At 32.3% G+C, this 26,953-nt stretch overlaps 2 protein-coding genes across 2 annotated transcripts in view; both read left to right on the top strand.

The window, feature by feature from the left end:
- Positions 1 to 23,451, top strand: part of LOC114324778 (uncharacterized) — a 32,644-nt gene extending 9,193 nt beyond the window's left edge. Inside the window, exons 2-3 of the mRNA XM_028272621.2 lie at positions 2,633 to 2,849; positions 23,011 to 23,451. Coding sequence (XP_028128422.2) covers positions 2,633 to 2,849; positions 23,011 to 23,393 — 600 coding nt within the window. The 3' untranslated portion in view covers positions 23,394 to 23,451. The remainder of the gene's footprint in view (positions 1 to 2,632; positions 2,850 to 23,010) is intronic.
- A 1,794-nt stretch (positions 23,452 to 25,245) lies between these two features.
- On the top strand, positions 25,246 to 25,944 carry LOC126885564 (heat shock cognate 71 kDa protein-like). Its single transcript, XM_050652151.1, has one exon. It carries the CDS (start codon positions 25,246 to 25,248, stop codon positions 25,942 to 25,944), a length of 699 nt encoding a protein of 232 aa, XP_050508108.1.
- The last annotated feature ends 1,009 nt before the right edge of the window (positions 25,945 to 26,953 follow it).

Raw genomic sequence — 26,953 nt, 5'->3', positions numbered from 1 at the left:
TCTTGTGTGTGGTCTTCCCTGGTTTCGTCTATCCGGTCTCGGTCTCCATTCCAAGATTTTTTTGGCTCACCTATCATCTTTCATTCTAGCGACATGTCTTCTACCACCTCTTCTACGAATTTCTTCGTTTCTTACCCTATCTCTTAACGTTATGCCCAACAATGATCTTTCCATTCTACGTTGCGTCACTTGTAGTTTTCGTGCAGATGTCCTTGTTAGGGTAAGTGTCTCTGCGCCATATGTAAGAAGAGGCAGGACACATTGATTAAAGTTTCTTCTTTTTAAGCTGATATGTATATCACCTTTAAAAACATCACGTAGTCTTCCATATGCTGCCCATCCCCAGAGTTATTCTTCTTAGCAGCTCAGCAGTTTGATTGTCTCTGCTAATTTTTACCGTATGTCCAAGGTATATGTAGCTGTCAACAACTTCAGTTTCGACGTCTTCTACCTTTAAAGGATGGCTCGGAACTAAATTCGTCATCATTTTGGTCTTTTGGTAATTAATATTTAGACCTACTTTACGTGCTGCATCGCGGAGTTCATTCAACATATCATTGGCAGTTTTTAGGTCATCTGAAATCAGAACAATATCATCTGCGAATTTTAGACAACTAAGCATCTCACCATCAATATTTATTCCTTTATTTTCCCATTCCAGTGATTTCAAAGCATGTTTAAGTACAGTAATGAACAACTTAGGCGACATAGTATCTTTTTGTCGAATACCTCTCCTGATATATACCTTATTGGTAGGACCGTGTAGATTTATAGTTGTTGCAGCATTTCTGTATATATTTTCTATAATATTGGTGTACTTATGATCAATTCGACACTCTTCCAATGCCTTAAATAGTGCGGGTAGTTCGACAGTATCAAACGCTTTATAGAAGTCTATAAACGTTGGAACTAGAGGTATATTGTATTCAATTGATTTTTCAATCAAGACCTTGGTGCACTGTAGGTGGTTATTTGTACCGTAGTTGGGGCGAAAACCAGCTTGTTCATTTGGTTGGTACAGCTCAAATTTTGCTTCCAGTTAATTGGTTATTATTCTGGTGTACAGTTTATATAAATGGTTGAGTAGAGAAATTGGCCTGTAATTCTCTAGGTTCATGTTGTCACCCTTTTTATGCAGAAGAATTGTAATTGAGTTATTCCAAGCTATAGGAATTTTTCCACTATACAAGCAGTGATTGAAGAGGTCTTGTATTTTTTTCAGAAGAGAAGTTCCGCCAAGTTTTATAGCTTCTCTAACTATTCCATCATCTCCCGGAGCCTTGTTGTTTTTCATTTTTTGGAGTGCATATTGTATCTCATCTTGAGTAATTTCTGGAATATCCTCAGATCTCTGATTTTGTACCTTGTGTCTATTTTCTGGATTTATGACATTGTTAACTTAGTTTGTGTATAATATAGTGTAGAACTCTTCGACTATATCTAGTATTTTGTGTCTGTCTCTTGTTATCTCACCATTTTTTGACTTGAGGTTAGCAGGTCGAAAATGGAGTATATGTGGTTGGAACGAACAGGAATGGTTGGGGACATGGAATTGCTGGATAGAAATCCGGACAAGTAGGAGAATTTCAATTGCTTAGCTCCTACATAACGAAAAATGGAACACTAGATTGAGAAATTGCCCACAGGTTATATAGTCTAGACGCCACCGTGTCCTTTTCAATTTTGATGGACAAACTCAACGGTTTCCTATGGATTTTTGGCTGCTCAGTACGAATTTCGAGGGTGAATTTCGATACGAGTGGTCAAAAAATTGTTATAAACAATTTAATTGCTTATAAATTGTTTATAAAGCTCTGGCTCATTAACTATAAGAGACAAAAAAGAATGTTTTAAGTAAAATTTGTTCGTTAATAAAAACCGAAGAAAAAACGTTTACTAAACTTAAATCCAACAATTATAACTCAAGATATTGTAAAATTAGTGCAAAATGCAAATTACAAATTGAAAAATAAGTATATTTCGAAGCTTCTAACTGTAACTAAAATTCTTCTTCTTATTGTAGCCAACGATACTCTGACTCCTGCAGCATGCCTGAATTATCTTTGGAGAGGTGGCACCGACATAGAAGAATTTCTACGGATGGAAATTCTGATATATTTATTCTGTCGATCATTGGTAACTCGGGGTCTACCAGACCGAGCTCTATTTCGTATCGAGTTTGCCTCCAGGAACCTATTCCATATCCCCTAGACATCACTCTGAGAAACACCCACTTTTTCCGCCAGGAACCGCTGTGAATGGCCTTCTTTAACTAAATCGATAATTTATATACGGTCCAACTTAGAAATTAAAGTACGATTCATTTTTAATCACGTTTTCAAAAATTTCACCAGAATAAAATTTTCAAATGTTTACACCTTGGCAAAACTAGGGTTATTAAATGGGTATTCAAATAAAATAAAAAACCAAAAAATGTATATTTTTTATAAAAAAGGCCCATTAAATATGTGATAAAGATACGGATTTATAAAAGCATAAACATCGTGAATAAGAGAGGTGATGCTTAACTTTTGAAACTATCTGTATTATACACTAAATCATGTCATACTGACTCAACTTTTAATTTTCAGCCAATTTTAATCTGAATTATTAAATTACCATTCATTTCTAGAGTGTTTTTGATGATGATCCCATTGGTATCGACTTGGGAACAACGTTTTCATGTATAGCAGTTTATGGAAACGGCAAAGCAGAAATTATTCCTGACAAAAATGGCGACAGGCTTGTACCATCTGTAGTTTTTTATGATCCTGAGAATAGAGATAGAATATTGGTGGGCAAAGCTGCTGAAGACGAGGGCCCGAGGTGCATTGGAAACTGCATAAGAGGTAAATGTCATTTTTCTTCTAACAATGTCAAATTTTTAATAAATAACTGGCAAGACTGAATAAGATAAGTTTTATTTTATAATTCAAGAAGAACTAAAAAAATTTGACGAATTTCAATTTATTTCCAAATTTAACCCACTGAGGAAAACAAATTGTAAACCGGCAAATTATAGTGCTTATAAAAACCTTTCAAATGAACATTTTTTGTAAATTAAATACTATAGTATGGTATAGTTAGACCCAAACCCAGACATCCAAAGTGAAAGTTATCCTCCAACACCAAATTGTTCTATATGGTCCACATAATGTTCAGAAAAAAGTCACACCATTTTGAGCGTCGGGTTTGGGGGGAGAGGGGGAAAAATCTGCAAATTCGTAGTTTTTTAGGCTTTTCGTCAATATTTATAAAACTAAGCGGTTTAGCATGAACAACCGTCTACAGAAAATTGTTCTACATTAAATTTGAAATAAAAAAGGCTCTATGCATAACCCTTCTAAAATGAACGGTTCCAAAGTTACGGAGGTAGTATAGTATAATTGGTCCAAAAAAGGCCTAACCCAGACATCCAAAGTAAAAGTTTTCCTTCAACACCAAATTGTTCTATATGGTCCACATATTATTCAGTAAAAAGTTACACCATTTTGAACGTCCGGTTTGGGGGGGAGATGGGGGAGATGGGGGAGAAGTCCGTAAATTAGTAGTTTTTTAAGTTTTTCGTCAATATTTCTAAAACTATGCTTTAGCGTAAGGAATGTTCTATAGAAGAATGTTCTACATAAAATTTAAAACACAAAAGGTTCTACACATAATTGTTATAAAATCAACGGTTCCAGAGTTACGGAGGGTGAAAGGTGGAGGTTTTCGGTACTTTTTATATTTACCGATTTCTCCCTCCTCTCCCCCCTAAAGCCGACGCTCAAAATGGTGTGACTTTTTTCTGAACATTATGTGGACCATATAGAACAATTTGGTGTTGGAGAATAACTTTTACTTTGGGTGTCTGGGTTTTTGGTATAGTTATATCATAAATATTGCCCAAAAAATATAAAAAGTATCGAAAACCTCGACATTTCACCCTTCGTAACTCTGGAACCGTTGATTTTATAACAATTATGTGTAGAACATTTTTTGTTTTAAATTGCATGTAGAACATTTTTGTGTATAACATTGTTTACGCCAAAGCATAGTTTTAGAAATATTGACAAAAAACTTAAAAAACTACGAATTTACCGATTTCTCCCCCCTCCCCCCCCCCCCCCCAAACCTGACGCTCAAAATGGTGTGACTTTTTTCTGGACATTGTGTTGACCATATAGAACAATTTGGTGTTTAAAGATAACTTTCATTTTGGATGTCTGGGTTATCTTCTGGATCAACTATACTTTACTACTAGTAGAATCTAAGATACAGCTGTTAAAAATAATCAGTTCCTCGAAAATCGGATTTTTTAACATTTTGTAAACTGACAAGCTTATTTAAAAAGAGGTCCTCGTAATAAATCCACAGGGTGCGGGACGTGCCGGGGTCCGAAAATTGTTTAAACATTTTTTTTCACACAAACTCAACAAAAAAAATTTTCACTTCGTACATTTTTTTTATATACTTTGGGTCAGTGTGAGCAAAAAAGGTCTCTTTTGATTTTTCTCTAAAATTAATTGTTGTCGAGTTATACCTACGTGGTTTAAAATTTGAAAAACGCGAAAATGGCCATTTTCAAGGCTTAATGGGTAACTTGGAGCGCTAACAGGGTATTGAGGCGGCCGTCAATATGAGTGCGAGTACGATGCACCATTGGACTTCGGGAATGGTTCATCTCTTTCACACTCACATTGACGGTTACGGCAATACGCTGTTAGCGCTCATTGTTAATAATTAAAAATAACAGCTTAGTAATAAATTAATTTCTTAAAAGACACAAATGTGTCTTCTAAAAGACACACATTTCTTCAGTATCGTATAGAGAAAGCTTTAAACTTAAACTTAGTCACCTTCTGACTTTCATAATGATAATTATTAACTTATTAAGCCTTAAAAACGGCCAGTTTCGCGTTTTTCAAATTTTAAATCGCGTATAACTTAACAATAACTAACAATGACCTATTTTAGAGAAAAGTCACAAGAGAACTTTTTTTCTCGTATTGACCACAAGAATCTAAAAAAAATTGTACGAAGTAAAAAATAGATTTTTTGAATTTATTTAAAAAAATTGTTTAAACAATTTCCCGACCGCGCTACCTCCCTATTGATTATGTTCAAAATAAGAGAGCTAAAAGGAACTACAACGTTAACGTGATTTTATTGTCTCATATGGTCAATGGACCTCTAAATTTGAGAAAACCGCTGTGCCACCATTAAATGGGCGCGTTTTTGAGAAAGGAGTGAATTAGTCCCTAGGCACATGGTGAATTGGAGTGAGTTCTATTCATTTTTGGTACAAATACATCTACAATAAAATTGTTCCAGGTTAAATTTACTGTCGAAATATCATATTTTAAAGTCAAAGGTAATTTTATTTAAGGTAATTTTTGAAATGGCAAGAAAAAAACAGGAAAGAAAACAATTTTGTTTTTTGCCCCATAACTTTTTTCCACAGGAATGTAGGTATAGGCATTGCTTCAGCGAAAAATATATTCCATTCTTCCTCTTTAAAACGACGTTTGGCAGAAGACTCTAGAGTTTATAGTCTCCAAAATAGGATTTTTCAAAGTTAGCCGCTCACTGCATTTTTGAGCCATTTTCTCCATTATTTCGCAAACATTGTTCTGTAACTTTTTTCTACGCATTTCTAGGTATATGCAATGGTACATGGTACATTTAGTAGAAAGCAAAGTCAATAACCTTTAAAATGGTCTGTTGCATAATTAGACAAGGAATGATCTGTTTTTAGGTGGATGTGAGAGGTGGCAGTCGGATTTTTGCGGATAAAGTTAGGTGATAACTTCGTTAATAATAATTGACTTATGCTTCTTCTCAAATATGCCCGGAACATTAATAGAAAAAAAAAATGAAATATTTAAAAACTTCCAAAAATTTCGTTTTTTTTTTCTATTTTCTTTGCTTATATCTTTAAAACGATTCATTTTGAAACAAAGTCGTATAGGAATTAAACAAAGATAATTAAAAATATTCTATCAGATAAGATTGGCTAAAAATGTTTTATATTATCACCCTTGCTGCAAAATAGCAATAAATATAAAATAAGGGGGCAAAGCAATCCTGTCCTTATTCAATGTTTTTCCATCACTTAGGTTACACTTGGAACCTTCCTAATTCGCTTAGATAGGGGAGTGCAATTAGAACGAAAATATGCATTGTTTCGGAAAAATTCAAACAAGCTTATATTTTTCTAAAACTTTTTTGTTATTTTATATACATGTTAAAGTAAAAAGTTCTACTCGCAGATTTGGCCTCTAATTGTTTATTAATTGTTTAAACAATAACAATTGTTTTGTATAAATAATTATAAAAATATCGTTAAATTCATTAGTTTACTTTGATCAAATATGATTTTATTTTGTTTTTGATTATGCTGAATCTGAATATGGCATTGAAACTTGAAAATTCTTATACAGAATCTCTTATACAGTGTGTCTGCGTAGCTAGGAACCACATGAAAAACTTTTTTATTATCAATTTTACGACAAAAAGTTATTCTTAATAAAATGCTCTGGACAGTCAAAAATCTAAAACTAAACCATCAGATATCAAATGTTATCAATTTTATACGAGTTATGTCAAAAATATGAATTTCGTTAAATAGTAAAGTACCTTTATATTCCTGAATATCAAAAAATGCTGCTCTGAAAAGTTGTTTGAAATCAGAAATTATGTCTAAATACAAAATTACATCATTCTAATCGAAAAAAAAAATTCAATTTTTTCTCAAATTACGGATACTCATCATCATGTTATTTCAATTATCATAACTATTTTATTATCACTTTTACGAAAAAAAGTTATTCTTCATAAAATGCTCGACCTGGTATAAAATCTAAGATACAATTATCAGATATCAAACTTATTTAATTTTATACGAGGTATGTAAATAATTTCTAAGAGTTAAGTGCCGTTATTATTCATAAAATATTAATTATAAGGATGTTATTGAACACTAAAACACATTTTTTAATTCTAAACAACTTTTATTAATAACAATTTTCGATATTGTGAAATGTAAAGGTACTTTACTCTTGAGTGAAATTCATATTTTTTGACATACCTCGTATAACATTAATTAAATTTGATATTTGATGATTTCATCTTAGATTATATAAGATGTAGAATATTTTATAAGGAATAACTTTTTATCGTAAAACTGATAATAAAAAAGTTATCAATATGTGCCAAGTTACGCAGACATACTGTATAAGAGCTAAAAAAAACATTTTTTGCTGAACATTTATTATCGTTGAAGCTTATTATTAAATGTATTTTAGGTAAATTTTACAGAAAAATGTTTTGATCACTCGGTATAAACATTTTTTTAACTGGTAATTTTCGGTTTTTGTATTACATTTTTGTTATCTTTCTAAATTTTCTTAAAAAGAAATATTTTACTTCATTTCTAAAGGAAAATAATTCAGTGCATTTTAAAGACTACATCATAAGCTTTAAAAAAGCACTTACAAAACTATAATAGATCTCTTCAAACTTGAGTAATACCGTTTTAAATTGGTGGTAATTCTATAAAACTACGAAGATCTCAAAAATTACATTTTTTGGGACGTCATATTATTTGAATTACATTTTTGAGATTTTCTTTTGAATGAAACATCATTTAGTAAGGTGATTTAAAGGTAAGTTGTGCAAAATTGAGAGCTTTATAAGAAAAATTGTATTAGTTACACATTTTTAAATAATTTTTAAACAAAATTCATATAAGGCTCATTTTCGCCCACACCGTACTTATGCCCATATATTTTATTTCTTTCTATTATAACCATAAGATAGCTTAATTATTCTTCTTTCACGTTCAATTTGTAAAATTTCATTTGATCCATTAGTTAAAGAATTATATTAAAATAACTCAACCATGCACTTAGCCGTACGTTAGTTTACAGTGCGCCAATGTTTGTGAGAAGGGTGACTTTAGCGTTATAAATAAAAAATTATAGAATATACAGATTCAATTTTAGAAAATTCTTTATATAAAGTTATTTTGTAAAATTTTCTGAATTTTTCAATGGTCAAATAAATCAGTTTTTTTCCTAAAATTTATATTTTCGGAGTTATTCAAAAGACATCTAATTCCGTAGTTAATTTGTTTAATAAAAAATGAAGCACCCACTTCTCGAGTAGAACTTTTTGATATGTTGTTTATTAAACATTTCTTAATGAAATTACAACAAGTACTACATATCTTGTTTGATTTTTTCCGAAGTGAAAATTTATATACACTCCTCTAAGAAAATTTTTATTAATGTGATAAAACCGTCCACTAAATTTAATATTGACTTACTAGATTTTGCATAATAAAATCTTGCACAACAAAAACTAGAACATATAAAGATTAAAATACAATTTTTTTACGTATAAATAAGCACTCCACCTATATAATGCATTTTACATAATTGAAATCGGATTATTTAAGCAGCCTCAGCAATGTTTTAAAGTTATAAACAATTTTTTGGCTTATAAACAAATTAGTGCAGTGGCCAGGTGGGGGTGCTACGGGCTCCTTTATTTAGATGGACTTACCTAAGTTTTTTTATGTGTTTTGACCCGTAGAACACGAATTTTTTGGGTAACAGTTGATCCGGACATCGATAATATTGTTATAAACAAAGAACTTGAGGAATTACATAACATCGATTTTTCGCAAAATAAAACATTTTTTTGTATTTCTTGGGTTAGGAACAAAAGATGTTCTTAAAAGTTTTTTCGTAAGATGCATAGTTTTCGAGATAAACGCGGTGGAACTTTCAAAAAATCGAAAAATTGCAATTTTTGAACGCGAATAACTTTTGATTAAAAAATAAAATAGCAATTCTGCTGACAGCATTTAAAAGTTTAAGCCAAATTATACCGATTTTAATTATTTGGATTTGCTAAAAATTAATTTTTTGATTATTAAACCAAGCTATTTGTTTATAAGCCAAAAATTGTTTATAATTTTAAAACATTGCTGTTGCCCCTTAAATAATCCGATTTTAATTCTGTAAAGTGTATTAGATAGGTAGAGCACCTCTTTATATGTAAAAACATTAGCCAACTTCTAAATGGTCTACTTTTTGTTCAGAACGATTTTAAGAATTTAAACTTTTTTAAAAATATTTAGATTGCAAATGTACTATGCAAAATCTATTTGGTCGATTTTAATGAAATTTGGTAGACCGTTTTAAGTCATAAGAATTTTCTAAGCGAATTACTAAAGTTATAAGTGCCACCAAAATGGTTAAGAAACATTGAATAAAAACAGGCAAATTTTGCCCCCTTATTTTGTATTTATTGCTATATTGCAGAAAAGGTAATACCTTAGACATTTTTCACCAGTCGTATGTCATACAAAATTCAATTATCTTTATTTTATTTCACTACGACTTTGTTACAAAACGAATCGTTTTAAAGTTATAAGCAAAGAAAACTGAAAAAAATCGATGTTTTTCGAAATTTTTAAATATTTTAATTTTTTTATTAATGTTCCGGGCATATTTGAGAAGGAGCATAAGTCAATTATTATTACTGAAGGTGTCACCTAACTTTATCTGCAGACGTTCAATAGACGTTCTTTTACAGATTAGTCCTGGTCTAAAGGTTGTGCGACTATTTTTAAGCAAGTAATGATTTTTTAAGATTTTATACTTTTAATGATTTTTGATATTTTTTATAATTATTTTTTAAATTTCTCATTATAAATTATTTTCTTGTTCTTTTTTAGCTTGTGAATAAAAAAGCTCATTTTTAAACAAGATATCAGTAGGATATCCAAGAGTATCCGTAATTTGAGAAATATTTTAAATTTTTTCGTTTTTTTCAAATAAAAGAATATAATAATTGCATATTATAACATCATTTTTAATTCTAAATAACTTTTCTTAATAACACTTTTTAATATTGTAAAAAATAAAGGTACGTTACTCTTGAGCGAAATTCATATTTTTTAACACACCTCGTACACTATTAATAAAATTTTATATTTGATGTTTACATCTTAGCTCTTAGACTATGTAGAGAATTTTATAAACAATAATTTTTTTCATAAAGTTAATAATAAAAAAAGTTTTCCATATGGTTCCAATTTAGTGGGACCTATTGCATGTGTATGTATATGTCAAACTTTGAAAAAGCGTATCTTGTTTAGTAGTGTAGGACACAGAGGTTGAACCTTACAAAATGGACACAAATCCGGTTTTATTTTTTTTTCTGGTATATCAAGAGGGTGCTTATTATGAGACTAACTTTTTTCTTAACAAATTTCGTCCCAGAACCCCCTTTTTCATCCTTTTAAAGGGGGTAATTTGTGGTTTTTGCGAAACGTAGCCCTTCCGGTAGGTTTTGCAAAAAATTTACTTAATAGTATAATGAAGAGGACTATATTTCCTACTATTTATTTCCCGACAGCATATGTCTATGAGTTGGCGCCCTAAAATTGACAAATTTTTAAAAAAGGTGTTTAAAAAATATATTTTTTTTTCCTAACTGTAATGAAAATTAAGAAGAAACCCTGCGGAAATTAATCACAAATAAGTGGCGGATTTTTTGGTATAGGTTTCATTTAAGGACAATTGCAATTTTTAAATTACAGGGTGTTAGATTTTAAAAAACCCCTTTTTATACCATCTGAACCGCCTATGCTAGAATAAAAAAACTTTTAGCGATTATCCATTTACTCGTGTTATTTACAAATTTGTATAATGCACCCCCATATTTTTCCCGGGACCACCCCAAAGAAAAAGAGGAAAATTAATAAAGAACATAATCAAAAATTGACTTTGGGCCACCACTGTGGCTTTAGGGTGCAAAGAAAATAAAATATGCATAGGTCATAATGTGTAGCAGACAGTGTGTTTTTTTATTTTCCGTAAGTACGTTATCAATAAAATGAATAGGTGACGAAAAAAAAACAAGAACTGGAGCCCGCCAAAGCATTTCTGAGGTTAACGGCGCCACTGTGCCGTAACGGTTGCTTATACGAAAAAAATGCATAGAACCTTATTTGTAGAGAAAATAATGGTCTTTAATTCTGTATAAGTTTTGTTTTAAAAAAATGCATAGGTAATGAGAAAATCGCAAAAACATGCTCTCCGAGGGATAGGGGTAGTTTCTGCAGGGATGTTGCAATAATCATATATGTTTATGAAAAACCCTATTGATGGAGCGTATGTCCATATGGGTCAAAAAGCAAAAAAATATTTTTTTTCAACCCCCCCTCCCCCTTATTTATTTTTTTTGCTACAAGGGTTGTATCAAGAAATCGCTTTTGCTGTCCATGCATGGGTAACAAGAACGTGCACAAAATGATATATGAAGCATTTTAATAAAGGGCATGGTGTGTGAAGGATTTCAAGAAAATCACTTTCTTTACTAATTCTTATTTTTTTGGGTGGTTCCAGAAAAAATGTGGGTGCATTATAGAAATTTTTAAATAACACTTATACCTGGATAATCGCTGAGAGTTTTTTTACTCTAGCATAGGCGGTTCAGATGGTATAAAAAGGTTTTTTTTAATGTTACACCCTTTAATTTAAAAATTTGCAATTGCCCTTAAATAAAGCCTACACCAAAAAATCAGCCACTTAAATCAAAATTTACTCGGGTTCAAAAATTGGAATTTTTCGATTTTTTGAAAGTTTAACGGCATTTATGCATCCTACGAAAACTATGCATCCTACGAAAAAACTTGTAAAAATATTTTTTGCTTAGAATCACCCAAAAAATACAAAAAAATGTTCTGTTTTGCGAAAAATCGCTGTTATGTGATTCCTCAAGTTCTTTGTTTATAACAATCTTATCGACATCCGGATCAACTGCTACCTAAAAAATTCGTATTCTACGTGTCAAAATACATAAAAAAACTTCCATCTGAATTAAGGTAAGGGTAAGTCCATCTGAATTAAGGAGGCCGTTGTACCCCCACTGGTGACAGGACTAATATACCTAAATATGCAATAAAAAAAGTAATGAGAAATTTAAAAATAATTACCAGAGAACGGCAGTTCTCGCCAGTGGCGCACAACCCCCCCTACACGCGACACTATATACTCGAATTTTTCGATTTTCTAAGTCTGACTGAATTGAAAATTGGGCCAAGTTCCATCTTAAAGATCAGGAAAAGACTCGCCCACTCATATGTCAATCATCCATTTTGGTATAAGGGTGTGGATTTTACTGCCCTTCTTATTTAGGGTCTGTTTTTCGTTCTCGTCCCAAAAATTTACAGAAACTTTAAAAATGTAAGTCCGACCTTTGCAGCTTCTAATAGTACTGATCATTACCTTTCCAACGCATGTCTAACTTTGAAAATCGGTTATACCATTCATAAGTTACCGAGCTCAGAAATAGGAATTAATTTCTATTTAAAAGAGAGAAAATGTTTGTGGATGTAGGTATGAGTGTATGTATGTGTGTGGAAAAAGTAAACCAATCTGAATTTTTTTTCTGTGATTGAAGAGGGGACCAGGGTAAATTCATAACCGGAATAGTTTGTGACTTTTGACCACCCATACGCCAGATATAGGACTTGGTAGGTACAAAACGGCATATTCCTTGGGGGTATATATCTTCGGTTCAAGAAGAGACAGGAGAACCGCAAGTACACAAGATTAATAGTGCTGAGTTAAGCTTTAAAACGGTGTTTAAGCCGTCAGGATCAGACATACACTTACACACGGCTCAGTATAACCGAAAAACTGAAAAACTAAACTTGAAAATTTTGGTTTTTGGTCAATTACTCAAAATTTCCACCTACGAATTGCGCCAATACCTAAGCGTTTGTAGAAGTACTCTAGACAAATCTAATGGTGTATACCTCATATCCGAAAAAATTTGAATTTTTAAGTTATAGGCTTCATAAGTATGATCAAATCTATTTTCTATGGAAAAACGGTTTTTCAACCTCAATAATTCCTATAATAGCTTTAGTAATCATACTTGGACTTAGATGCGTCAGATACTACTTGTCAATATGTTTCAAACTCATGTTTAGTGATCAAAATCGGTTAAGCCGTTTAGAAGTTATTAGCTACAAAATATAACCCAGTTAACAATTATTACCGAAATGGTGTATGTAGTTGTGGTGGTTACGAAGCTAAATTTGATGGCAACGGGCAATCCGAGTTCATTTACCGGCCATCCCAATATTTTTTTCTATTTCGAATAGAAAAAAATCTAGGGTACATTCGATGGACACTAGATTATTTTGGAGATAATGCGACAAAGGCGCCCATTTATAAAACTTAACGTGTAATCGAGAAACATTGCATTCAGCTTCATACATTTAATTTATAAATAACTTTGAAAAACACCTGATACAAGAATAAAAAACCGCTAAACGCCGTAAAAAGGAGTGGCGCATACAATATTCGAGCTACAAAAGATCTAATATGAATATTACGTGGCGCGAGAATGTATTTTCATTTTGATGCAAAACAAAATTCTAGTTTTATTTTAATAGATTTTTCCATAATATTTGCTAAGTCAACACGCCACAAAAGAGTTTCAAAATTCAAACTGTATCAAAGTTAATCTTTTGTGGCGCGTTTTGCTCCAAATTGAGCAAATATTATGGAAAAATCTTTTAAAATAAAACTAGAATTTTGTTTTGTATCAAAATGAAAATACATTTTCGCGCCACGTAATATTCATATCAGATCTTTTGTAGCTGGAATATTGTATGCGCCATTCATTTTTACGGCGTTTGGCGGTTTTTTATTCTTGTAAAATATATAAAAAAATCATTAAAAGTATAAAATTTTGAAAAACCATATCTTGCTTAAAAATAGTCATACAGTCGTTTACAATTGACCGCTTTAAAGGTAATTGACTTTTGTTCCTATTAAATGTAACACTGCATATACCTAAAGCTGCGTAAAAAAAGTTACAGAACAATGTTTGCGAAACAACAAGGAAAATGGCCAAAAATCTCTTTGAGTGGCGAAATTTGAAAAATCATATTATGAAAACTGTAGACTATAGATAGTTCAACTAAACGTTATTTTAAATAGGATGGATAGAAGTTTTTTTCTGTGAAGAAATACCTATACCTACATCTCCGTGGAAAAAAGTTATGGGGCAAGAAACAAAATTGCTATTCTTCAAGTTTTTTCCTTGCGTTTCATTTGAATGTATTTTTGTAAAATAAAATATATTTGACTTTAAAATATGATATTTCGATAGTAAATGTAACCTGGAAAAATTTTCCAGTAGACGTCTTTGTATCAAACGTGCATAGAACTCACCTTAAATCGCCCTGTGCCTAGGGACTAATTCACCCCTTTCTCAAAAACACACCCCTTTAAATGGTATTACTCCACGGATTTGTCATATTTAGAGGTCCATTGACTATATGAAACAATAAAACCTCGTTAACGTTGTAGTTCCTTTCTAAAATACTTAATCAATAGCCTATAACCCTGTGAATTTGTTATGCCTCTTTTTGAGTAGGTTTGTGCAAAAAAAAAGAAATCAGAATAATTTATCCAACGGGGGCGACGATACAGCCTGGTCTAAGTATTTTAGTAAAATACCTTTTGCAGAATTAGTATTTTATTCGCATAACACTTAACATTCACACTGCCTTATTTTTGAACAAAATCTTGCAAATATCTTGGTTTATTTTAGTTCTAACTGATTTACGGCTAGATTGAAAATCCGAATTTTTCAATTGTGGTTCATGATTATCATCAGGTATAGCTGAACAGATTTAGCTGAAACGCTCAAGGTCACTTGTACCGCATCAACGAACGTCTATCGTGTCTTCTCCTCGCGGTTGCAGATAAATGGGTTTATATCGTTCAGGGTTGTGGTGTTGTAATACTTGAAAATATGTATTTCCACCTACCTCTATTGAAAGTATACTTTTCCGGGCCTGATTTTAGGGAGCAAAGTTGTACTTTTCCTCCCTAGGGAGGAAAATATTTTTCCTCCCTAGGGAGGAAAAGTAAAAGTGACGTCATGGTATTTCATTCATGAAATATAACTTATTGACGCCCTGTACAATATCTTTTTCTATTACGTAATTATCTATACATTTTAACGTTTATTTAAAAACACTCTGTATTTTGCAGAATGGTAAAAAACAGTAAATTGTTATTCCGATTTAACAATGTTTACATTAATAATTTGACTTATATTTGACAGTTGACAGTTATATTGTACCTACTTATTAGTTTTAGTTCTAATAAATTTTGTTGGTTAGTTACAAAAATAAATTAAGTAAAAATGAAAAAATGACTTGCTATTTGAGGAAGATGGAAAAACCATATGTATAACATGGGAGTAAAGTGCCTTTTCCTCCCTTGAATGATTACTGCCCTCCGCTACGCGTCGGGCAGTAAACTTCATTCTCGGGAGGAAAAGTAGCACTTTCCTCCCTTGTTATACAAATAGCTATTCCTTTAGAGTATAGATAATTAATAAATTCTTGTGAAGTAAAGCTAGTTCATCTGTCAGATTGTAGGTATTGTTACGATCTACTTTTTATTACTTTTATATCAATTAGTCTTTATTTGATTACTCCAATTAATTATTTAAACTATTTAACCTATTAATTATTTAAACTATTTAAACTATTTATAGTTTTCTCGAAAAACCAGCCAAACCTTCCTGCTACCGATATGCCCATTGTCATCGTGTAATTTTTGTATGATCCTCTCTGCCAATGTCTGTGTTACCAAATATAGTTACTTTCCATCGATTCTTTTGAAGAATATATCATTTTCCCTTTCCGCTCTTCTTTTTTCTTTTTCCTCCAGATCTTCTTGATTTATTCTTATTTCGTTTAACGAAATATATAAATAATTAATTGGTATATAACGCTATCAAACCATAAACTCGCCCCATCTTTAAGATGGTTCCTTATCGTTTCTTTGGCTGTTTCGAAGTTACGGATGTATTTTACTTTCTTTTTTAAATTATTTATGAAAATTACTGGGTGTAATTTTTTTACATCCCCGCCAAATCTTCTTTTCACATCCTCTGTACTATGGATAATCGATTCCCTTCTTTCTCCGAAATACTGTTGCGTCCTGTTTTCGGTGACTTGTTTTTCTATTTCTGTGATTCTTTTTTCCACTTCTTCTCTGTCTACTTGAATAGCATTTTCCAACTTATTTTCCAAATTTTCTAGTTCCTTTTTCTGGCAATTTTTTAACTCCTCCATTTTAATTTGAATTTTCTTTTCTTGTTCTTTTATGTGATCCTTAATTTTCATTTCTTGTTGTTCTATCTCGTTTTTCATTGTTGTCAAACATCCTTTAATTTCCTTTTCATACTTTTCTATGCGTTCCTCTATTTTCTTATTGTTCTCTTCTATTGCTTGTTTTGTTTCCTCCTGATTTTCTTTCATTACTCGTTTTGTTTCTTCCTGATTTTCTTGCATTTTATCCATTTTTTTTATATTTCATCCATTTTTTGCTGTGATTCATCCATTTTTGTTGTGTTTTATCCAGTTTATTTGATGTTTCCCTTTGATTTTCTTCCATTTTTTGTGACTGGAGTTGCATCAGTTGTAATAATTTATCTATTCCTGATAATTCCTGTTTTTCGGTTGCCATGTTCCTTCCAAATGTTCCTCTTGTTTTCTGTTTTCTTTGCTTTTGCTTCTGGTGGTCGGCATGTAGTTAAAATTTTTTCCCCGCCTGATACGAAATTCGAAAATAAATTGTATGCTGTAGAGACGAAAATTTTCCTCTCCCCAAATATAATCAATTTATCACATATATTTTCAAATTTATCAAAATTCAAATCAATCAAAAATAAAATAAATATGCAAAATTGTACCTAGATAAAAAATAACTCTAACAAAATGTTTCATAAATTGTAAATATATCAACTTTTTCCGACGGGCAAATAAATTTCCTTCACCTGTTTTTCCGTTTCCTATCCTTTCAAATTCACAACCAGAGATACTTTCACGCCCCACGTTGGGCTCCATGTTGTTATGATCTACTTTTTATTACTTTTATATCAATTAGTCTTTATTTGATTACTCCAATTAATTATTTAAGCAATTATCCAATTTTCACAAATCATACAAAAAAATTAAAAAAAAAATCTCAGGGTGCCTTTTTATAATACAAAAAAAATATCTAAATTATCTTATGTTATACTTATCTTCTCTCGTGGCTTCAGTATTTCTTAGTTGGTTCTAATCGGGAAAAATATTAGGAAAAGAAATTATATCGAAATATAAAATAAGCATACAGAATTGTCTTTTATTATCAAAATCAATACTCTAAAAATTGATCAAATTAAAACCTGTGGACACAGCTGTCCGAATGAAATTTTTACCACTTAAATTTATTCTAGTTCAAATAACAATTTATCGGTTTGTTCCCGATGACTTTGATAAAACAAGCTAAACAAACAAATTTAGGTATTCGCAAAATTACTTATACTTCCTATTTAAGTTTTGAAATATTGGAATCTTAATTCATATGCTTTTACTCAAAATTTTAGTTTCCGAACATAAAAATATCTTTCACATAAATTGACTGACCTTTTGCTTCATTCACTCTGACGTCTTCTCTTGATCCAAAGCAGCTCTCCCTTGTTGACTATGTTAGGCTACCCATCAAAGCCCTCTCCGTTCTCAAGTTTCAATCTAGCAGCACACCAGCACCAATTCTCCAACAAAAACAACGAGCCCGGACTCTTTTAACCAGCACTCGATTCAAACAGCTCCAAAAATTCTCTCCTCTCCTTCTCACAATAATACAAAATCAAAGAGGTATTTCGTCTCAATTTGATCTGTCTCTCATTCCACTTTTCAGCTCTATCCTTCACTATCAAAGAACCACTGGTACTTGCTTTCTAACTATCCACGAAAACGTTTACTGCTCTTCAGCGGTAAAACTGTCTCAACTTTCAAGCTTTTCTTTTCCCATTCCAAAGTGCCTAGCCAATCAAAAACATTTATCTCCCCACCTTCCTCTCTTTTCATTCTAAAACAAACAGTCATTCTTTCAAAAATATTCCTACCATCATAATAATTTTTTTCGGGGAATTCTACAACATTTACTCGGGGTTAAACAAAAAGGGATTAAAATTCCAAACTTTCTTTAAACTATTTTTCTAGAAACTAATAATTACCTTTACCTGTAGATTCTACCTTTCCCGTAATAAACAATATTTTTACATTATAATCCTAAATAAATCTTCCTTTCACTTTAATTATTCACAAAAGTCTTTAAATCTTCATCGAAAAACTCATTAAAGGAGAAATCCACTTACATGCTCGCTAACTTCTAATAAATATTTACAAATCAATATACAGGGTGGATCAAATTTATGTGCCCGTGTTATATAAAAAATAAATTTTTTATTCTATCTTTGATTGATAATTTGAAACACAATAGTATATATGTCGGAATTCCATAAAAACAACAGAGTTGATACCGGCTTTGGAACTAGAAATGTAGCTGGAGATGGCATGCTGGAATTAGCAACAGCATTGGATATGGCGATTGTTAACACATTCTTTAAAAAGAGAGAAACTCAACTTAATACCTACAAAAGTGGACAACATAAATCCCAAATAGACTACTTCATGATAAGGAAAGAAAACATACGTGAATGCAAGGACTGCTAGGTAATAGTTAGTGAGACAGTAAGTCAACAACATAAGCTGCTTGTTCTGGACATCGAAGTAAAAAAGCGAAACTAAACAAAAATATCGGAGAGGACCACAAAAAATCAAGTGGTGGATGCTAAAAGATGAGAAGTAAGGTCTATTCAGGGAAAGAATAGTAGAAAAAATATGTTGGAACATGAAAGGAAGCCCTAACACAATTTGGAGAAAAATGGCCAATATTATTAGAGAGACGCCTATTGAAATACTTGGGAAAACGTCAGGAAATAAGTTTGAGGATAAAGAGACTTGGTGGTGGTCAAATGAATTACAAGGAAAAATAAAAGAGAAGAGAAAATTATATAAAAATTGGCAAGAAACCAGATCGGATATAGATCTTCAAAACTATATGGTCGCCAAAAAGGAAGAGAAAGTAGCAGTAGCAAAAGCTAAAGCAGAAGCGTATTCAAACCTATACGATCAACTTGACACCAGGGAATACGAAGCAAAGATATATAAAATAGCCAAACAGAGAGCAAAGAAATCAAGAGATTTTAATCATATTAGATGTATCCGAGATGAAAATAATAAAATACTAATTCACGAAAAGGATGTCAAAAAGAAATGGAGAAAGTATTTTGACAGTTTATTAAATAAAGAATTTGACAGACAGCCTGTGGAGTTAACGGAGACAGTAACAGCAATGGTTACCAGAATGACAAACGAGGAAGTGGCTCAAGCGCTTCAAAAAATAAAGAAAGGAAAAGCAGTCGGACCAGATGATATTCCTGGGAAAGTATGGAGAGCATTGGGAGAGACAGGAACACGTTAGCTAGCAGGTATATTTAATAGAGTTATGGAAGTTGGACAAATGCCAGACGAATGGATAAGCAGTATATTGGTACCTGTCTACAAAAATAAGGGAGACATACAACAATGCACAAACTACAGGGCTATAAAACTACTTAGCCACACCATGAAAATATGGGAGAGAGTAATTGATAGACGGATACGTGAAGAAACCGAAATATTCGGTATTCAATTTTGCTTTATGCAGGGCAGATCAACAACAGATGCAATTTTCATTGTAAGGCAACTGATGGAAAATACAGGAATAAAGAGACCAACGCTCATATGGTATTCAATGATCTTGAGAAAGCATATGATAGAGCTCCTCGAGAGATTCTGTGGTGGGCACTCAATAAGAAAGGAGTCCCTGGCGAATATGTAAAGATTGTGAGAGATATGAATGAGGGAGTAACGACTAGTGTTAGAACAGGTGTGGGAGAGACTGATAAATTTCAGGTGAAAGTAGGATTGCACCAAGGCTCGGTGCTTAGTCCTTATTTATTCTCATTAATTTTGGAACAGAACAGCGAAACTACAGGGTAGTATTCCATGGTGCCTAATGTATGCTGATGATGTAGTGTTAATAGGAAATAGTGAAAGAGACTTAGAACAAAAACTGGAACAGTGGAGACAAGCTCTGGAGGAAAAAGGTTTAAAACTTAGTAAGACAAAAACAGAGTATTTGGATGTGTTCATTTAAAGATGGAGTTACTACAAATAAAATGGTATCTTTGGATGGTGACATGATTGTGAAAAGCAATAGTTTTAAGTACCTAGGATCGGTATTACAGAGTAATGGAGAAATAGATGGAGATGCATGCAGTAGAATTAGGGCTGGATGGATGAAGTGGAAAGAAGCGAGTGGTGTGTTGTGTGACAGAAAAATTCCAATGAAGCTGAAGGTTAAATTCTATAAAACAGCCATAAGACCGGCTATGATGCACGGAACTGAATGTTGGGCAGTGAGAAAGAAAGAGGAACAACGAGTGCATGTGGCGGAAATGAGAATGCTTAGATGGATGAGTGGAGTGACAAAGAAGGATAAAATTAGAAATGAGTATATTAGGGGAAGTCTAGGTGTGGCACCAAATGATGCCAAAATGAGAGAGCATAGGTTAAGATGGTTTGGTCATGTTCAACGTCGAGACGTTAATCACCCAATACGAAGAATAGCTGAAGTGCAGATTCCTGGAAGGAGTAGGAGAGGAAGACCAAAGAAGACCTGGGGGGAGACGATAAGGCAGGACATGTTGGTAAAGGGGATTAACATTGATATGACCCAAGATAGAATTGTGTGGAGAAATGCAATTAGGGAAGCCGACCCCGCATAGGGATAAGTCAAAGAGAGAATGATGAGTTGATACCGGTATTCATCTATTGTCTGACTAAATGTATCTGACCATGGAAGGCCCATGGAAATTGAAAATATTTCAATGATGGTATGCATATAGGAATTTCTAGAAGAACTGGGTATTGGACTTTTAAAGTGAATGTTCAATATTTCGAACGGAGCTCTTGATTTAATTATATGTTTATATTCTTCTTTCTTATAAAACCTGGGTTTAATTTTTGCAGATTGGATAAGTGGTAATTAGGTACTTTTCAAATTTCATCTAGACCAGTGGATTTCAATCTTTTTGAGTCATATATTTACCACAAAATACTTTTTAATATTTTGGGTACCACCTACCTGAAATACCTATCTAGCTAGATAATGTAATTAAGTATAACAGTTGTGCTGATTTTTGCTGCCTTTGTATATATGCTGCCTTTGATATACACCACCAGTGGTACATGTACCACTGATCTAGAGAACCGCTGATCTAGAGAATAAGGTAAATTTCGAATTTTTACAAAATGCAATAAATTTTAATGTAATAATTGATATAACTTGTTTGTATAATTTATATCCCACTTGATCCTAGTTAGTTCTTCTTGCCGTTGATCCATTCGTTCAAATGCTTTGAGGGTTCTGGCATTAAATCTAGCAATATAAATATGTTGCTTTAGGTGTTTTAACGAGTTTTTTTCCTCCCACAGATTCTATGAGTCTGACCTCCTTAGAGATGTGGGATTGAGCACCCACCTGGGGACCAGATCCTGTCGTTTTAACACTCATTTGGGGTGAGTTAGCCATAGCTAACCACTCTGGCAAGACGGGTTGGCGAGTGTGAGAGGGGTATAAGGAAGGAATTTTGGGTTTGGGTAGGATAATACTGGGGTTTGGGCCTGGTTTCCTCTGAGAAGGGAGTGGAGGAAAGACCAGGAGCTAGCGTGGGCAGGGACGCTACCTAACCAAAGTAAGTCTACCCTCTATCGGGATTATAGAGGGGTACCCACCCGCTACCACTAGAAGCATTGTACATTAGAGACCACGCGAGCACAGTCATAGTAGAGGAAGACCACAACAACGGTGGCTAGATGACATCAAAGCAAACATAGGAAGAAACTGACATCAAATAACACAAAACAGAGAAGGGTGGAGAACTCATATACAGACCTTTGTCCAAGAGTGGATGCAAACAAGCTGAAAAAGAAGAAGATTATTTATATTATTGCATATTCTTGACAGTGCATCACTTGCATCATTAGCTTTTCCTGGAAGATAAATAAAATCATATTTAAAACAAGTAAGCTCCAAATGCCAACGCATAATTTTTTAATTTTTGATTTTACTTGTATGGTTTGTATTAAACATAAATGAAACCGATTTTTGATTTATGATAGATCAGCCTTCCCATCAGATAATGTGTTCATTTTTTGAATGCTTAAACGAAAGCATGTGGTTCTTTTTCAATTGCAAAATATGTTCTTTCAAAATCAGTGAGGGTACGTACTTTCAAATACCAAGTCTAGACCTGCAGCCCAGTAAATGAACCGGAAATACGGCGATACCGTGTAATATTTTGGGGTCGACTCCGAATTGCATGAAAATTTGGATTTAGGTTTTACTTACCCTCCACTTTAAAGTTGAACTTGTGCCGTTGGTTGCTTTTACTCAAGTTCTATAGATTTTTTTAAGTCAATACTTTTCGAGTTATTTTCGATTAAAACTGATTATTTTTTGACAACAAAATCACGTTTTTAGGCGGTTTATCGCCAACGACTGATAAAGTAAGTATGTACTTTATCGAAAAAAATATTCTTAGCAAAAATGTAGCTCATACAAAAACGAAAAAAGAGGTGTATTAATAAAGTCTATAAACCCAGTAAAAGCAAAGTGAAATCACCAAAAGGTAAAGCACTTTCTGGAAAAACCCATTAAAACCTTTTTTAAAGTGTTTAAGAAAAAAGCTTTATTTTGATTATTTATACATGTTTCTAGCATCAAAACTAAGCGAGTTAAGCTTAAAATAAAGTTTGCTCTTTTTTTTTGGGTAAAAAAAAAAATCGCAAAAATCTTCAATATTTAGCACCCTAAATAAAATTTTTCGTTTGAAGTATGCGTTACTGCTTAAGGTCCCCTCGGAGCGACAAATAACGAATACATGTGCGTGTTTGTGTGGGCGTAGGTCTGTTTTTTAAAGAAATACTTCCCAATAAATGAATTTTCTAATTGTCTTAATACCTACACTTTTTTTCAGATTCAAAACGCATTATTGGTCGAAAATGTGATGACTGTTTCGTTCAAGAATACATTTCCAGAAAATATGTTCAATACAAACTGGAAAAGGGACTTTATGAGAAGACTGCCTTTAAGATTAAAATTAATAACAAAAGCGTCACAAAAACCCCAGAAGAAGTTAGTGCTGAAATATTAAAGCATCTTAAAGAAATGGCAGAATCTTTTTTAGGCAAAAAAATTTTTAAAGTAGTAATATCGATACCTGCAAACTTTAGCAACGCCCAAAAAAAAGCTACACAAAAAGCTGTGGACTTGGCAGGATTAAGCTTAATACGATTTATTTCAGAACCGTCAGCAGCAGGTGTACATTATTTTGGCAATATATACCGGGTGTCCCAATAAGAATGGCTCTCGGCCATATCTCAGGAACCTTTTATAGTAGAGCTTTGAAATAAAAAATTTTATAAGAAAAGTTGCCTCAGGAAAAGCCTGTAAATTATTTTCATAATTGTGGGACCACCGCTAGAGGGCGTAATTGAATATCAAAAATTAAAAAATCTAATTTTACAAAATTTTCCTAATAAAGGGGCACTGGAAATCCGATCGTCGTATTCTTCATAAAATTCTACGCATATTTGATTTGACAAGTTTAGGTCTACCTTTGGAAATAAGAGGTGGGGGTGAGTGGAACCTTGTTATGAAAAACTGGCTGTGAGTCCGGTTCTGCTTAATCAAATTTTGCAAACTTGGTCTTGTTGAAGACAGATCTTTTTCGTCAATGTAAAAGTTATGATTTCGAACCAACTTACTGAGTAATATGCCAGCTAGAAGGCGTTATTTAATTTTTTCAGAAATCTAGTGTTCCTTGCAAAATATTAAATACAAACATGCATTTTTAATAACATATTTCAAAATTAAACAAAATTAGCAACAGAATAGCGAAAACCGCATGTTAATACCTTTTTTCTATCTCGAGATATCTTACAAAACGTGTAAATTTAAAAACATAACTGTTACTGTCACCGGTAAACGAAATTCATTAAAAGTAGTGTGCTATGGAAACAACAAAGAAGCATTTTCCAGCTGTCAACGTATATTAGGTCTTTTCAACGTTTCTCATTTGTTTCGAGCCTCGTTCATATCTCGTATATTAATAATATACACGGATTATACGGCATATGACAGAGGCTCGAAACAAATGAGAAGCGTTGAAAAGCCCTATTACAAAGAAATAAAAATAACTATTTAGTGATGACATAAACGTTCAAATTTTTGCCCATCATTTTCGTTGCAAACATTTACTCTTTCAAGAGTAGATTGAACAGCAGTCTCAATTTCTGCTCTCGATATGCTTTGAATGGCGTTTAGTATTCTCTGGATAATGTATTCCAGAGTAGTGTATGATGGGCAACAATTTGAATATTTAGGTCGTCACTAAGTAGTTCTTTTTGTTCTGTGTTATATTTAATTTTTATAGCATTATTTCTCTTTATATTGTTGTTTTAATTAATTATATTTTTATATGTTGACATCTGGAAAATGTTATTTTGTTTTTTTTCCACAGCACACTACTTTTCATTAACTTAATTTACCGGTGATAGTAACAATTATTATGTATAAAATTTACACGTTTCTCGAGATATCTTGAGAAAGAAAAAAGGTATCGACATGCGGTTTTCGCTATTCTATTGTTAATTTAATCTAATTTTATAAAGTATGATTAAAAATGCATACTTGTATTTAATATTTTCCAAAGAAAACTAGACTTCTGAAAAAATTTAAATAACGCCTCCCAGCTGGCTTATTACTTATTAGGATGGTTCAAAATTATCACGCTTACATTGAAGAAAAAGATCTGTCTTCAACAAGACCCAGTTTTCAAAATTTGATTTAGCAGAACCGGACTTACAGCCATTTTTTCATAACAAGGTTCCCACTCACCCCCACCTCTTATTTGCAAAGGTAGAGTTAAACTTGTTAAATCAAATATGCGCAGAATTTGATGAAGAATACAATAATCGGATTTCCAGTGCCCCTTCATTAGGAAAATTTTGTAAAATTTAGATTTTTTTATTTTTGATATTCAATTACGCCCTCTAGCGGTGGACCCACAATTATGAAAATAATTTCCAGGCTTTTCCTGAGGTAACTTTTGTTATAAAATTTTTTATTTCAAAGCTCTACTATAAACGGTTCCTGAGATATGGCCGAGAGCCATTCTTATTGGGACACCCGGTACGTACAAGGAAATATAATGGTTTTTGATTGGGGAGGTGGCACATTGGATGTTTCGTTAGTAAGTGTTAACAATAAAGCATTTGAAGTACAATCTGTTTACGGAGATACATCACTAGGAGGAAGAGATTTTGATAATCAACTGTTTCAACATTTTCATAAAAAACGTATTAAAAAAGAACGGTCCATTAACAAGTTAATGAAAGCTTGTATTAAATTAAAGAAGAAACTTTCTAGTGATGTAGTTGCTACTATGTTTGTTGATGGTTACGACAACTGTGAGGATTACAAAATTACGTTAACGAAGAAACAATTTGAAAATATAAACAAAAATCTTCTGGATAGAGCAATGAATGTTGTAATTACTGCCTTAGACCAAGCCTGTTTTAAAATGACTGAAATAAATCGAGTCTTGTTGGTTGGGGGTACAACTAGAATACCAAAAATTAAGGAAAGAATAAAGCAATTTTTTAATAATGTGGATTTTACAACAGATCTTAATCCAGATGAAGCAGTAGCTGCAGGAGCTTCTCTTCAAGCTTTTCGATACAAATACGATCAAGGAGGAGTCGAATCGTCTAGAATAAGTGAAGTTACACCTTTATCTCTTGGATTAGAAAGATTAAGATCTCTCATGACGTTTTATATTCCGCGTAATAGTAGACTACCTATTACTAAAACTAACACATTAATAACAGTCAATAATAACCAAACCTAATGTTAATTCCAATTTTTGAAGGAGAAAGATTAAACACTTTATATAATAATAAACTAGGAGAATTAATTATAACCGACCTACCTCCTAAAAAAGCAGGTGGAGTTAGGGTTACTGTCAGTTTCCATTTGGATAGAGACGGAATTCTTACTGTTACTGCAAGTGAGTCTTCGTCAGGTATAGAGAAAAAACTTGTAGTACTTATGAAAGAGTTTCGACTTAGTAACAGGAAAGTTACAATGTGTATTGAAGATTCACAGAAAATGAAAGAAGAAGATAAGAGATTCGAAAATTTCGTAACAACTAAATCTGATTTTCAGCGATTTTGCAAACATGCGTTATATGACATCGAGAAAATAAAAAGTATCCAGGAACAAAATATTGTACAAGAAAATTGTGAAAACTTTTTTGATGATATTTCAAATTTAAATTTCAATGAAATTTGCAAATTAAAATTCTTATATACTGATTTGACTAAAAGGATAAAACCTATTTTAAAAAAATATGGCTTGCTGTAAATATTTAGATATGACATTTTAAACTAATCCCAACATTGATCAATTTATTAATTTGCATATAATTTAAGTAGTTATCATATTGCCTTATAATATTAAAAATAATATTTTAGCTCAGTAAAGTCCTAAAATCTTCTTTAATTTCTTTGCACCATTTTGATCTCCGTCTTTCTAGATTGAACCATCCTCTGAAAATGGCCAACCATCTAGGACTGTGTGCCTTAATTACTGCTATCATGTAAGATTGTTGGTAGAGCTCAGTTAGTTCTTTTGTGTTGGTTCTTCTTATCCATTGTCCATATAAGTTTTTCTTCTAAGCATTTTGCGCACCTAAACCAATAACCACTCTTAGTAAGAAACTCTGTTCAGAAACCTACATTACGATCTTGATAGAGCTCAGTAAGCTCTATATTTTTTTTTCTTATTTATTGCCCATTTAAATTTTGTTCACCAAAGATTTTGCGCAGTATTTTTTGCACCTACACCAATAACCAATT

This window comes from Diabrotica virgifera, chromosome 5 (genome assembly GCF_917563875.1).
Source record: "Diabrotica virgifera virgifera chromosome 5, PGI_DIABVI_V3a".
Lineage (NCBI taxonomy): Eukaryota > Metazoa > Arthropoda > Insecta > Coleoptera > Chrysomelidae > Diabrotica > Diabrotica virgifera.
This window is presented reverse-complemented; position numbering and strand designations above follow the sequence as displayed.